The sequence below is a fragment of the Melospiza georgiana genome, chromosome 5, assembly GCF_028018845.1.
Source record: "Melospiza georgiana isolate bMelGeo1 chromosome 5, bMelGeo1.pri, whole genome shotgun sequence".
Lineage (NCBI taxonomy): Eukaryota > Metazoa > Chordata > Aves > Passeriformes > Passerellidae > Melospiza > Melospiza georgiana.
In genome coordinates, this window is record NC_080434.1 from 12,514,968 (window position 1) to 12,529,784 (window position 14,817).

General features: G+C 40.0%; 1 protein-coding gene across 1 annotated transcript; it reads left to right on the forward strand.

Moving 5' to 3' along the window:
- Positions 1 to 341: 341 nt before the first annotated feature.
- Positions 342 to 14,726, forward strand: PPID (peptidylprolyl isomerase D). Its single transcript, XM_058023858.1, has 10 exons — positions 342 to 474; positions 2,130 to 2,270; positions 2,710 to 2,816; positions 6,139 to 6,327; positions 7,073 to 7,195; positions 8,717 to 8,823; positions 11,373 to 11,514; positions 13,748 to 13,834; positions 13,912 to 13,954; positions 14,494 to 14,726. The coding sequence occupies exons 1-10, from the start codon at positions 390 to 392 to the stop codon at positions 14,580 to 14,582; spliced, it is 1,113 nt and encodes a 370-aa protein (XP_057879841.1). The 5' UTR covers positions 342 to 389; the 3' UTR covers positions 14,583 to 14,726.
- Positions 14,727 to 14,817: the final 91 nt, after the last annotated feature.

Genomic DNA, 14,817 nt, shown 5'->3' on the forward strand with positions numbered 1-14,817 from the left:
GGATATTCTGCATTTCTAAATATTCATGGGATAATAGTCACTTCGGACAATTTGCCCATTTTACCACGGTTCACCACTTTCCACGCAGCCTGCCATTTCTCTCATAAAATATAAACCCAGGCAAAACCTAAAGTCTCTCTCCTTCCCCCTATTTCCAGGCCTCGTGCGTGTGTATAACCTCGAGAAAGCAATGGTCCTTCTCTGCAGATTATCCCCGAGTCACTTAAGGCCGCCGAGAGGCAGGCCCAGGGGCGGGCCAGCGCCGCAGCCATCGCGGGCTCCCGGGGCCCGGCCGCCCGCCCCCGCCGGTGGGCGGAGCGCCGAGCGGCCCCGACCCGCGGGCGGCCGGGATCGCGGGCGGCGCCACCGCGCCAGCGGGCAGCTGCGGCATGTCGCACCCGTCCCCTGTCGCCCGGCCCGGCAAGGCCAGCAACCCCCGCGCCTTCTTCGATGTGGACATCGGGGGCGAGCGAGGTGGGGAGGGGGCGCGACGGAGCCCGGGCGAGCGCCCCGGGCCGGGGCGCAGTGCGGGCCGCGCGGGGCCCGGGCCCGGCTGCAGGAGCGGCTCCGGGCCGGGCCGGGCCGCAGCGCTCAGGACGTGGGGGGACCCTGGGCCGGGCCGGGCCGGGCGCTGCCCTGCGGGCTGCGAGCGCACAGCCCCGGCAGCGGGAGGAGGAGGAGGGCGTCCCGCCGCGAACGGGCCTCCCCCGCCAGAGCGAACGGGCCCGAGGAACATGGCGAGAAAGGCAACATGGCAGCACAGGGCCCGGCCGGGGGCCCCGGTGGCGATGCCGGGGGTCGGGCACGGCGTTCCCATGGCAGCCGGCGCTGCCCGGCCTCGGCTCCCGGCGCTGCCCACGTGTGCGGCCGCTCTCCACGTGCTGCGCCGTGCCGAGCGCGGCCTCGCCCGCTCGGAGCCGCCCCCGCCCCCCGTGGCTGGGCCCCGCGGAGCTGCCGCGGCACGGCCAGCCTGGCCTGGGGCCGCGCCGGCAGCGGGGGCTGTGCGGGGAAAGCTCGGGGAAACCGCAGCCCTGGTTCTCTTGGCAGCGCCAGTGCTGCCAGAGGTCACTCAGAAATCTGGGCAAACGGTCAAAATCGAAAGAAGGAAACAACAGCAAGTTAGCTGGGGTACTACGTGAAAGGCTTAAAAATTTTACATGGAAAAAGATAGGGACTGCCTAAATCATGTCAGGATACTGCTTTTCACTTATTCATTCTGTTACTCAGAAGAATAGAAGAAGAAAGTATGAGATGATTTGCCTTTTATTGCCTTTCAGTTGTCTAATTTGTTTTCATTCCTGTATTAATTAGAATCAATATATTTACATTTAGCTACCGGTAGAGTGAAGTTATGTTAATTAATTGACTGTGAGGCTGATGAGAAAACAGGAGCGTCAACTGATGGAGGCTGCTAGGAGTGAGAAATAGTTCTGTGAGAAGCCAGTTAGTGAAGGAATGACAATTCAGCACAGAATCCATTTATCAGCATTTACGGGATCTGTTTGCTACTCAAGTTTAATTCCCTTCAGTTAAAACATGTACAGCAATTGTTAAACAATTGCTTGTGGTGTCTCCAATTGTAAATAGCCATTATTCATATGCATATAAAGTGTATCACTGTGTCTTAGTCAAATTCAGGTTTAAGAGAGTGAGGGGTAAGGGATGTGTTTAGCATGAGCTTTTTTATGGATTAAAAGTCTCCACAAAACAGTCATTGTATTGTATCTACTTATGATTGAACAAACTACATAAATCCTAAAATTGACATAAGTGTGCATATTAAAATTCATAATTTGGCTTTAATATATGTATGTGTGATTTCCCACACACCTTTTTTTTGTCAGAAAATGCGTTTGGCATTTTCATTAGTTTTTGGCAGAATCTGCCTTTATTCCTGCTACATTATTCTTGACAGGGGAATTCATTGTTGGTAATAATATTGCTAAAACCCCAATGTAACTCTGCAAGCAATTGCCACAGAGCAACTCCAAGATGGAAATTGAATAGTAATTGAAATAATAATAATAATAAAGCTTGAAACATTAATTTCTTTTGACATACAATGCTCAACGCGTCACCGTGCCTAGGACAAGACTTAAAAATGTCTTATTCTCTCTTTGTCGTTTCAGTTGGACGCATTGTCTTTGAATTATTTGCTGACGTTGTACCTAAAACTGCTGAGAATTTCCGTGCGCTGTGTACAGGAGAAAAAGGAACAGGACCTACCACTGGAAAACCTCTCCATTATAAAGGATGTCCTTTCCACAGGAGTAAGTTCTGGGAAATCCTCTGTGTTCCTATTGGTAACAAAAGTTGTCTACCATTGAAATAATATTAAAAAATATTTCAAGTACTTGTTAAAGAAACAACTTTACTGAAGGAAAGTTTTTCACTTTTTGATCCTCCAAATGATTATGTGTTCTTACCATGCACTGACAATAGTAAATTATAAATTTAGTAGGAATTTTGCAAAACTAGTTTACTCTGAGTTGTAAACAGGTTGAAATGAATTTCAGGTAAAGGTTTAAATATCAAGTGATAACCACATAACTGGAAAGGAGTACTTAGGTGACTTGGTAAATAAAAGACGGATTTTGGTTCCATTTAGGTGCTGGCGACAAGGATTGCTTTTCATCTTAGAGTTGTTTAGCTTTTGGGGTTTTTTCCTTGTGCCTTGCTGAGACATTTCATAACTATTTTCTTTTACAGTTATTAAGGAATTTATGGTTCAAGGTGGAGATTTCTCAAACCAAAATGGCACAGGTGGAGAAAGTATATATGGTGAAAAATTTGAAGATGAAAACTTTCATTATCAGGTACTCTGTTAAAAACACTGATTGTATTCAGTTGTTGTGTTTCAGTGATGTTACTCCTGCTGCAGTAATAACAATTGCCAGCATGGGCACTAACCATTTTCATGTCATGTTGTATGTGGTAGCACATGACAGACTCTAAACAACACTGACTAAAACCTTACACATATCACTGTCCCATGGTTAAAGCAAAGCCCTGAATGCAGTTGTACTTGCCCCCAGACAGTATTTTAGGAGAAGAAAATACAGCAATCCTCCACTAATCAGATAACAAAATCCTGTATCAGATTGACAAAATCACAGAGTCTGTTAGGTTGGAAAACACTTGTAGCATCAACGAGTCCAAGCCTTGACCAAACAGCACCTTGTCAAGTGGAGTATAGCACTAAGTGCCATATATAGACAGGTCTTGAACACCTCCAGGGATGATGACTCCACCACATCCCTGGGCAGCGCATTCCCTTCTGTCAAGAAATTCCTCACAAGGCCCAACCTTAACCTCTCCTTGTGCAACTTGAGGCCATTTCCTCCTATCCTGTTGCTGATTGCCTGGGAGAACAGACTGACCCCCCACCTTGCTTTCAGGTAGTTGTAGGGAGTGATAAGGTCACCCTTGAACATTCTTTTCTCAAAAACCTCAGCTCCCTCAGCCACGCCTCACAAGACTGAAAGGACTTAAGTTTGGAGCAGTAACTGGCAATGTTACTCCAGTGTTCATCATAAAGATAATTCCAGTTGTGTTCTCTGAAGTCTGACACTCTGGTGGTGCCCACAGCACTGCTGCTAACAGTGTCTGTCTGTTGGTACTGTCACAGGATCACATCCCTGAAGATGACTTTGTGTCATTATGTGTTTGGTTGTTTCTTGAGATCAAGAGGTAGTTGTGAATATGATACAAATGATTCCCGTTTCTGTACTTCTCAGCTCTAACAAATGTTGTCAGAGTGCCAGAGATATGTTGAAGAACGCATTTGGATCCTGTACAGAGTCTTAAGAGCATGATTCCTGTTATCTATTTGCCAAGTATGTTAGGATTTCACAGGGAATTTAAATGTCTCTGTTAGGTAGAAATTCACTAGCTCTTGCATTTAATCCAGCAGCCCTGCAGTGTTCTCACCCACTATCTCAGAAAACAGAGTTGTTTTTGTTGATATTTGAGGACACTGGAACTGTTTGTTCTTGTGCTGGTTGCATGGACTGTTGCAAATTGCAGTAAACTGCAAAACTTTTGTCAGTAGTCAGTTTATCATCTCAGATCAGTCCCACTAGGCTTTTCTTGATGCCACTTCTCCAGCTAATGGCTCTGCTGTTGGGGAACACCCAACTTACACAACCCCAAGCACTGTTACTATGGCATAGTTTTGCAAGCCTTGGATCTGTCAGAGAATCTGATTTTGTCCAGATTTTTTGCTTGCTTTATAAGCTTACAAAATGAACACAGAAGCCATAATGAGAAAGACACTCCATCTGTCTGCAGTGCTTTTCAAAACACAGCAAGAAAATTCATGAGTGACAAGAGTTTTCTTTATAGAGGCTCTGATAATTTGGGACTAAAGTTGATAGTTGGTCCCAGACAAAATGGGGTTGGGTATAAGTGGGGAGACTGAAGGCACCAGACTGCTCTCTGTAATTTCCAACTTGTGCCCCCACATCTTTACAGACAAAAGGTAAACCTGCAGGTTTAAGGCAACACCAGAACTTACTGTTACTTGTTGTTTTTGTTTACAAACTATTGCTGTCTAGCACTAGCTGTAACTGGGGAGAGGGGGAGGAAAAGCTAAGATTTACAGGGCTTAGGCAGTGAAGCAGTGACCAGCCTCAAATGGTATTTGCAAAAATCTGCTGTGGGGCAACCCTTCTGTTTAACTTGTTTGCCAGCAACTACAATGCAAAGTGTCAGATATTTGTTTTGGAGGCTGCAATCCTACCAGCTGCCTTCTCTTGCTCTGGGACACAGGCTCCTCTGTCATTTGCCATCTCTGACTCCCAGGGCAAGTTTCAAGGTTAGAACAGATAAAGCCAAGATTCCAGTAGCTTTCTGTTGGCTGGGTGTGATTCTGGCTCATAGCTGTGGAACCGTTTCCCAGAGTTCCTAAGCCAAATCCTGACTGAAAAGATTCAGACTTACTGTGCCTTAGGACCAGGTAAACAGTTCAGGCAAGGAGGTCTCCCTACCTACCACTATGGAAATCCAAACACTACGTGGGAAAACAGTTTTCAAAACAACAGGTTCTTGAAGTTGGTACAGAATGTAGGGAAAAAGCAGATGCTTAAATACACCAGGCTCAGACTGTTATCTCAAACTAATCAACCTCTCATTGAGCTCTGAAATCTGTTTCTATGTCCTCTGTGCTATCATCACTTTTTGTTCCTCCTCTCCTTCCCACAGTACCAAGTTTCTTAACAGTACCACAGCATGAATGCTTTAGATGTGTACCAGTGTCTAGGTATAACATCCTCACTTAGATTAAATGGAGTTCCTTGCACTTAGTAACCAGACCAACTTGGGGAGAGTAACAACTTCATGGCTGGGTTGTGCCACTTAAACAAGACATTCACAACATGTAATAAAACATACATTTTTGCAGTGCAGAATAATCTATGTGCTGGGACAAGAAAAGTCTTAGTTCAAAAAAGGAAAAAGTTCTTGCAAGAAACAGGATAAACAATATCTTCTTACATCAGGCTGTTTAACAATTTTCTTTTAGATTGAGGCCTGGTGGCCTAAGTGGCAGAACAATTATATGGTTAAAAATCCCAACAGACTAAAAACTGCATCTCTGGGAAAGGGAAGGAGATTAAAAATCCCCAAACAAAATGACCAAATCATGAATTTCAAAGACCACAGTCCTCTAAACTCCATAGTTCTACACCATACTTTGTGTGCATAATCCTTTTAAAATTCATATCACATACCCATCTTAGCAGCTCAACATTAAAGTTGGTTTCAGTGGTGTGTAGCCTCACTTCTTAAGGCCAGTGGTCTTAAATAATTCAGTGAGGAACTTCACTTCTTTCTCAGGTGATCTGCCTAAACTCATCAGCTGTGTAGGGGGTGGATTGTAGAAGCAGGAGACAGGTGTTACAACATTAAGTCACACGTGGCTGTGCTTGCTGGATTGGTAGGGGGCAGGTAAAGACCCTGAGCTGAGCATTTGCCCTCTTCAGTCAGGGTGGGTAAAATTAGTTGGCACCTGAATGCAATTGGTTTACGAAGTTGCTATGGCTGTCATGGCTATGTTTATGATCAGCCTTACAGAACCTTCCATATGATTTTATAACATATTTTAAATGCTGATGGTGATTTTTTCCCCCCCCAATGCAGCATGACAAACCAGGTCTGCTGAGCATGGCAAATGCAGGACCTGGTACTAATGGCTCTCAGTTCTTTATTACAACGGTGCCTACTCCTCACCTGGATGGGAAACATGTGGTGTTTGGCCAAGTGATCAAAGGAATGGGTGTAGTTAAAATACTAGAAAATGTTGAAGTGAAAGGAGAAAATCCTGCTAAGGTAAGCAAAAGGCAAAGCACTGAGGGATGATGTTTATTATTTCATTATATGATGTGTAATCATTTCTTCTAAATTCCTGGTGTAGTATTTAGAACTATTAAATGTTAGTTATTTTTGCTAACTGGTAATTTCCATTTTACTGTCCTTGTTAAGAGGCTTTTGTTCTTGCACTGTACATTTTCCTTGCACAAACCATTTATTGTTCAACATAGCTGTGAGGGTGGAAGCCTTTGCCAGAAGTGTAGGATGGGTGATGAAATGAAAAGGTGGAATTCACAATCCCACCTAAATGATACGTAATTCTTATAATTTTTATGTCAGAAGTCATGTTTCTGAAAAAGCAATTGGTCATAGCAGCTTGTGGGTGTTGGATGAATTAATACATCTAACTTTAAAAGTCTTGCCAGTTGAAGAAAGAACCATCTTCTCTAATGTAGAAGAGTTTCCATGTCTTGTTTTTTGCTGCACTTCAGCTTGCTGCCAGTTCCTCTCGCAGCCTCCCCGTGAAGCGTGGGTATGGTGTTTTAGGAATGCTGATCCTCTGAACACAACACTTGGTGTGATAAAAGCCTTTTGATGAGGATAGGCTAATGATGTGATGGGTTTCTGAAATAAATGCACCCAAACAACAGATGAAAAAGCCTTTTTATGGACTTTCAAAAATTTCAAAGAGCACTTGGAAGTTACTGCTTTTTTAAAAATTATCTTAATAAGCAATACTACTATTTACACTTCATTTTTTCAGTTGTGTGTCATAGCCGAATGTGGAGAGCTAAAGGAAGGAGATGACTGGGGAATTACTCCCCAGGATGGATCTGGAGATGCTCATCCAGATTTTCCTGAAGATTCAGATATAGACTTAAAAGATGTAAGTATTTTTCTTCTTGGGTATTTTACAGATAGCAAGACTTGTAGGTGATCTGAGTTACATGGTGTGTGTGATGATGTTAATTAAGCTTTTTTTCTTAAGAATGGAATGAGGCCCTGGTTAAATGGTGACATTCCATTTTAAGAAAGGGAAGGCTGTGTGGGAAGGGATTGTTACCTCTTTTTTTTTCAGTGCTAATTTTTTCCCCCCAGTAACTAAAACCTCACTTAAAATTGTCACACTTATTTTCTGTTCTTGATTTCTTTTTATTTCTGTTTGTGCTGTAATGTCAGGTTGCAATTACTAGAACTCCATCCTGCAGACAACTAACTTAATGTTGTTATCTACACACTTTTAAAAATACTCAGCCTTTAACAGACTCTGCCCCACTTATTAGAAATAAAGGATTGGCCTTTTTAAAAGGTTTTTAGTACATCAGAGGTAGTTGTTCATTATTCCCAGTAGTTGTTTACTTTTTAGATTGTTCAAACCTGCAGAAGATCTGTTGTTGGAAGTCAGGGAGCAGACTGGTGAAAGCAGCTCTTCTCCAGGGTTTTAATTTCTCATGTAGGCGAACTAGACAAACTGTGTAAGTCAAACAGTGATTTCTGAGAGGGGGAAGAAAAGGGGGCTGTATGAGTAGATTCCAAATAGAGAATTAGAATAGTAAAAATCCATTTGAGCTAGAAAACAAACTCCTTAGCTTTTGAGAAGCACTTCAACTTATGAAAATGCTTTTGGATAGCCTTTGATGTGGTGTAGAATTGAAGTTGGCAATTGCCTGTGCCCTTTAACTTAAAACTTGTTCATATAAACCAACTACAGAAACCATGGTAAGATTGGTCTCACACTGATCACTTTTTGCCAAGGTTACTGATTCTAGTAGGGTAAAATAGACAGCTGTAATGATAAACTATTTATAATTACCACTAGAGAAGTAACTTGAAGTGTATACAGTTGTGGAAGTAGAAATGATGGACTTGATAAAGACAGGCAGTTCTTTTCTCCTTCCATTGATAACGTTAAGTGTTCAGAGAGAAGGAGAATTGTGTTGACATGACTTCCACTTTGAGCGTGTGCAGGGTTCACGTGAGTGATACTGTTTTGAGAAGCAGAAGACATTTCGTCAGGAATAAGGCAGTCTTGGTTGAATACTTTGCTTGTAAATTTATCTTCTTTCCTTTGAATAATGGTCAACACCTTTATATATAGCTCTATGTGGGTAGCAGCATTTGGAGAAAAGAGTTGGACTACTCTGTCTTCTCTAGTATTTTCTCACCATTTATATTGTAGAAAAGCCACTAGGAATTTCATCTTTCAGATCTTTGTGTTACATAAAGTAGAGGATATTACAGAAGTAGTTTGAAGGTAGTATTTTGTTTGAAATTGGAGTATTTCTATTCTGAGGTCTTATAAACCTTAAAAGAGGATGGGCCTGGGATCGTACTGTTAAACATTAGTTAATTCATGACTTCTTTCATAAATACATTCATCCTTTATATTTCCCATCTATTTCAATAGGTTGACAAGATTGTGGCCATAGCAGAAGACACAAAGAATATAGGAAATACTTTCTTCAAATCGCAAAATTGGGCAATGGCAGCTAAAAAGTATAGTAAAAGTTTACGGTAAGGCTCTCATCCCTCAATCAGGTGGTTCCTGTAACCCAAATGAATCTCACTCTTAAGCAATCATTTGTGCCTTTAAAAGGTGCCTGGTGCAGTGCTCTTTTCTTTTCTTTTTTAAACAAAGATCCTTCTGAATCTTGAAAACATCTGGTTGATTTTTAGCTACCTAATCAAGTAAGTCTTCCGCTCTGTGCTAGGTAAGAAGTATTGCTGAGAACTGCCTAAATACTCTTTATAATACTGCCACTGTGCAGGTACATACCTGGGAAGAAAAGCATAGTAGTATCCAGGGTAGTTAATGGACAGCAAGGAAGGGAAATGATTTTCTATGATTTATAAAAAGCAGTAGCTTTAGGAAATTGAGAAGTTCAAAAGACCAATGTGGCCCTTACTCATTCATTATTGTTTTTTTTTTTTCTGTGGGTCCATACCATCATCCTGACTTCATTAATAATTCAGACTTGCCTTCAAAATCATAGTCTTTCTGCTTTTGCTTCCATACTGTTCCTTTCATATTTTTATGCTTTTTGTTTTAAGTATGTGAACATCTCTTAAAAATAAAGTTATACTTACTGACCTTTATCCAAACCTTCTTAATGAGCAGTGGTTAAGCAACAGTGACAAAAATGTAAGAAAAAAAAATCAGTAATATTTAATGCTTCAGCTGAGATTTTATCAGACTGGGTTTCAAATAAATGTCACCTTTCTGAACCATAAAATGAATCCTTTAATTGCAGATATTAACCCAAGATGCAGTGTCTCAACCTGCCCTTAAAAAGCCCATCACAGAAACAGAAACCCCAAAGTAAAAAGGATTTCTATGCAAACCTTTTGGAAACTGTACATAAAAAAGGCTGGAATGGATCTTGAAGGATCTTTGTTGTATCTGTCCATTTTTTCTCCCCATTCTTACGTAAATGCCAGGTATAATTACACCATCCCTTCCAGTTAGGTGTCTTGCTCACTTTTAAGCACATCCAGTGAAAGCTCTTCCTGTTTGAGCTGCTTTGGTGCTTATTTGTCCTTGTAGGTGGAAATCATAGTAATTTTCTAGACTAAATGAATCTGATCTTTCCAGCTTTTCCTTATAGGCCATACTTTTATGGACATGCCCTGTAAAATGTAGCTTAGAATCTAATATTTCATGTAGGATGGTGACCTTTAGCTGGCACTTCACTAGAACTGATAGGAAGAGAATAGCTCTTGCCAGGGTATCCCATGGCTTAGGTGCAATCTACCTGGCACACCATCTGAAAATGCTTTTTTCTTTTCACCTACAGTAACAATTCCAATCTTATGTTCTTTTTCTTGTTTTATTGCTTCTTAGCATTTTTAAAAAAATACATTTTACATGTTAGAATTGACACCTTTTTTTTTTTAAACAAAAAGAAAGTATTACTTCCTATTATCTCCCTTGATACTTACTCCACTGATTCTTTAACTTGGAAGCTCTAACCTTATGTCCAGAATGGTTGCAGTCTTTAATGTTTTGGTGTGATTTATAAATATTATACATGTGTTCCATTTGTTTTGAACATAATACTGATTTGTGTTATAACTCACCTTTTACATGTTTGCTCTTTCTTCTTGTTCTCATCTTCAGCAAGTGGAACAAGCACTAGGACTGCATCTAATTTAGAAGCACAAAGCTTCTAATTTACTTTTTAAGTATTGCTAATTTTTGTGATACAAAGGTTGCATATGAACAACAAAAAAGACAGGGCATGCAAAAAGTGAACTTCCATAGGCCCTGATCTGCAAAGACTACATTAATTCATACCATGCTTAAAATGTGAATGTATGCAAGCACAATTTTTGTTTTTTAAATAGAACTCAGAGAAGTTCTATCAAATAGACCATTAAGGAGTTAAAACTTTGTATCCACAGCAGACCTTTGCCACTGAAAATAAAAACCAGACAGTATTAGCACATTGTAAATTAAGAAATGTGCTTTCAAAACAGAGATGTAATAACTGCTGTGGCTCTATCCTGAACCAGTGTCAGTTTTGAAGTTCAGGAAAAGTCATGAAGGAGGACAGTGGGAAGAAGGTGATGTTACTAATGCTCATAAACCACACTCCTTTACAAAGTAAAGTTAGCTTCAGATTTTAGCTACAAATGCCTAACCTAATTAAAAGGTTATTGAGGGAACTCAAGAAGAGATGAAGCTTCTCATGAACATGGAAGGTGCAGTGGTGGTGTTGATTTTCTAGCACTGATGAGCAACGTGTTTTTTGAGAGTAAACTTGAGATAAAGTCTGATGTTTTCCTGCAGTAGAATAGTGCATTTGTCTAAGAAAAAGAGTGTGCTAATACAGTGGAGGACTAAGAGTTGCAGGTAAACATTCCTTAGTGAGAGTTGATTGGTTTTTTAGGGCAGGGTTTATGTATTTAGTTTAATAAGGATTTGTAACAGTTGAATTGAAGCTGCTTTAGAAGTAGTGTGGATTGGTTGGTTCAGACATATCTGTGGAGAGATAGCTAAGGGCAGGACAAAAACTGAAGTTGCAACACTAACCCATGTTGTGTATGAATCTGTTTTTCTGCAGGTATGTAGAAGCTTCTGAAGAAGTGGCAGAGGAGGCAGACAAGCCCAAGTTAAAGACTGTTGCTTTGACCTGTGTTCTAAACATTGGTGCTTGCAAACTAAAACTGTCAGATTGGCAGGGAGCCATTGACAGCTGTTCAGAGGTAAATGTAATGTTCAGTATCTTGGTCAAGAATTGGCCTGTGTAGACACAAGACCACAAAGCTTTTTAAAGTCTTTGGACAAGCTTATGATTTGAAAGTAAACAAGTAGAAGCTTATGGTGAAGTTAGTACTAACTTTCCAATATGTGGCTTTTTAAAAAGATTCTGAAATTGAAATGAATCATTAGAAACAAACAAAAGAGGGCTGTTGCTTACTGCCAGGAAAAAAGCACATCATTGTCAGTTTGGATTGTAGAGCTACTTCTTACATTACAAAGAGTTAAACTGTTTTTCCTCTTTTGAGTGAAAGAGGAGTACTTTTCTCTGGAAGACAAATATGAGCAAAATGTTTTACTTGCCTCTTGATTTGATGGCCTTGTATTTTATTCATGGCAGAGACTTTAACTAAATAACTAACCTTCCAGGTAGGCTTAATAGTAAAATAAAATGACTGAATAGCAAGAAAGAAACAAGATAATGATAAATCTGGAAAAAAAGAAAACCAGTAGAATTAAAGGAAAAAAAAAAAAAAAGGAACCATGACATGGGCAGAGTGAAAAAGTAAATTTGAGGAAACTAAATAATTCAGTAAAATTCCAATAATATGAAGAAAACAGAGGAAAGAATGCTCTTATCTGTTAGCAAAGGATCCTGAGCAGCATCTCCTAGGGCCTTGTGCTGAAAGCAGGAGTCTCACCTTATCTGTGTGTGAGGTCATTAGAATGCTGCCTTGCTTTCTAGCTTGCTGATGGTGGAAAACCTTCATAAACCTATATTTAGAATGGACAAATGGGGAAGGAGGAAAGAAGAAAATAGTAAAAATATTGTGTAATGTGATATCTGTCACCTAGAAAATGGTAAAAACTGAAACAGTGTTACAGGTAGAAATTACTATAACTAATAATACTTGCCATTGTGGGAAGAAAATTGCACTTCCTTTTTTAAGAGTAAACAATTGTTAGATGAACGCAACTCCACAGCTATAATAGACTTCTGTAAGTCATTCAGCTTATGTCTAATAACTGTGTCAGTGCTTTAATCAGAACACCAGTTTCCTAAAATTAGCTAGTAAAGTTCTAGGTAATTATTAATGAGAAACTGTACACTTTTACTTTTATGATTTCATAAGGCCAAAAGCAATTTAAATTAACAGCCTGGAATACATGCATTGTTTGGTGTAAATAATGAATTATGAACAGCTGAACCTGTTCAAACAAACTTTGCATTGAAATAGTTGTAAGCACAATGGTCAAAGTAAAACCAAAGAATGCTACTTCTCTGTATACAATCCAGACTAATTCTTAGCACAGAAGAGGCTGAAGGCTTTATACTAGGTAGATCAATAGGAGCACCCACAGTAACACTTCCTTTCTATTAACAGCCAATACCCAAGTGATTTAAAAAATATGGATGTGTTGTCTATTAATGACTTAAGGTTAGTAAATTAAATTATTAAAGCAACACATTGCTGTGAAGACATTTCCTCTAAACACTGAGAAGCTATATTCTTTAAATTAAAGACACACAATAGAACTAACTGCAGTAAAAATGTGATCTTCACAGGCAAGATAAGGTAACAGCTAGCTGACCAAATTATCTGAGGTATTCTGAAAAAATGATCAAAGTAATCAAATAGTGGAACAATCTTTTTGCCCAGCCATTGTATTTCCTATTTTGATATTGTCATATTAGAGCTGGCATATACACATTATTGAAAACATTCAGCTCAAAAAAGGCGTAATGACTGGAACTTGGCAAAGTTCCTGAAGCATGATGAGATGGATTGCTTGCATGTATTTTTCTAGCCCACAGTGAAAAAAATCTTTACAGGAAATCTCTTTATTTCTGATGCCATTTGAGGAGGTTTGGTGCGAAGGAAGGAGCTGCAATAGAGAGATGCCCTGTGAGACTCGAGGTTAGGATAATTTGAACTGCAGCAACTCCTCAGCCCTGACAGCTCTCTATATATACACACACACAGCAGCTGTTCCATTTGGGCCTCGTGTGTGCTCATCCTTCACAAAAGACCACTTTTGCTGCAGCGATACTGAAGCTGATTACTTGCTATTCAGTGTGCTGCATTATAGCATTCCTTTTTACACAGTTAATGTTTTGACAGCTTACCCTCAAACCAACTGTGAAGATTGTCTGCTGGTGTGAATTGTGCCATTTGTGGAGATGGGAGGCTGTGAAGTATAAGAAATGTTAATGTGACAATTTTATTAAATTTACAGGCTCTTAAAATAGATCCAGCAAATACTAAAGCTCTCTACAGACGGGCTCAAGGATGGCAGGGAATAAAAGATCTTGATCAAGCACTGGTAATGATCACTTCTTTTTGTCTTTTTAAATTTAAAGTTCTGTCAGATCATTAATTTATATTTTTCTTTTATTTAAGGCTGATCTTAAAAAGGCTCATGAAATAGCCCCTGAAGACAAAGGTAAAATAAGCTGTTTCTTTAAAAATTCCCTTAAGAATTTAGCAAAGTATCCAGGGTAGTATTCAGTTGGAATTAATACGAGTGTGATGCCTAAAATGCTAGCTTCTTAAACACTGATATTCTCTAAGCACAGAACCCACTGAAGTGGAAAACCTGATTTTATACAGCAGTGATGCTTCTGTTGCACTGGAAAACCTGCTTATGTAGGTCAGCAGCATTCCTCTTGAACTGTGTCTGTATCTCACAGGGCTCTAACTAGCTTAATTTCCTCCTCTAATTGGGTGAGATTTTTATCTCCTAAGTTCTGTATTGGCACCCACACCATCCTTGCTGCAGGCTCCTCGATGTGGTTGCCTTACTAGTTGAAAAGTCCCTTACACAAAGCAAGGGACAAGGCCTTTGGTGCTAGTATCTAACCTAATCAAAGATTAAATGCAGTTTTATGAAATACAACATAGGTAAATTCCAGCAGGTGTTAACCTATGAGGAGACCTAATTTAAAGAGATTACTGTAACTCTGTCATTTTCTTTTTGAGCAGCTATCCAGACGGAAACACTCAAAATCAAGCAGAAGATAAAAGCCCAAAGGGAGAAAGAGAAAGCAGCTTATGCTAAAATGTTTGCTTGATTTCTTTTTTCCCCTAAACATTTCAATCTATGCACTAATTCATGCAAAAGGATAAATGGAGTTGCTTCTTTCATTTGCCCTCTGCTGCAGTTTTCAGTGTTTACAACACAAAAGTCTAATAATAAAGACAAACTGTTCAAAGTTGATGTGGTTTTCTCCTTTTTAAGCTGTAGTAACTTGTGTTTTGCACCTCAGGTATTTTTCTGATGTATAAAGCAATGGTGGTTTTCACAGC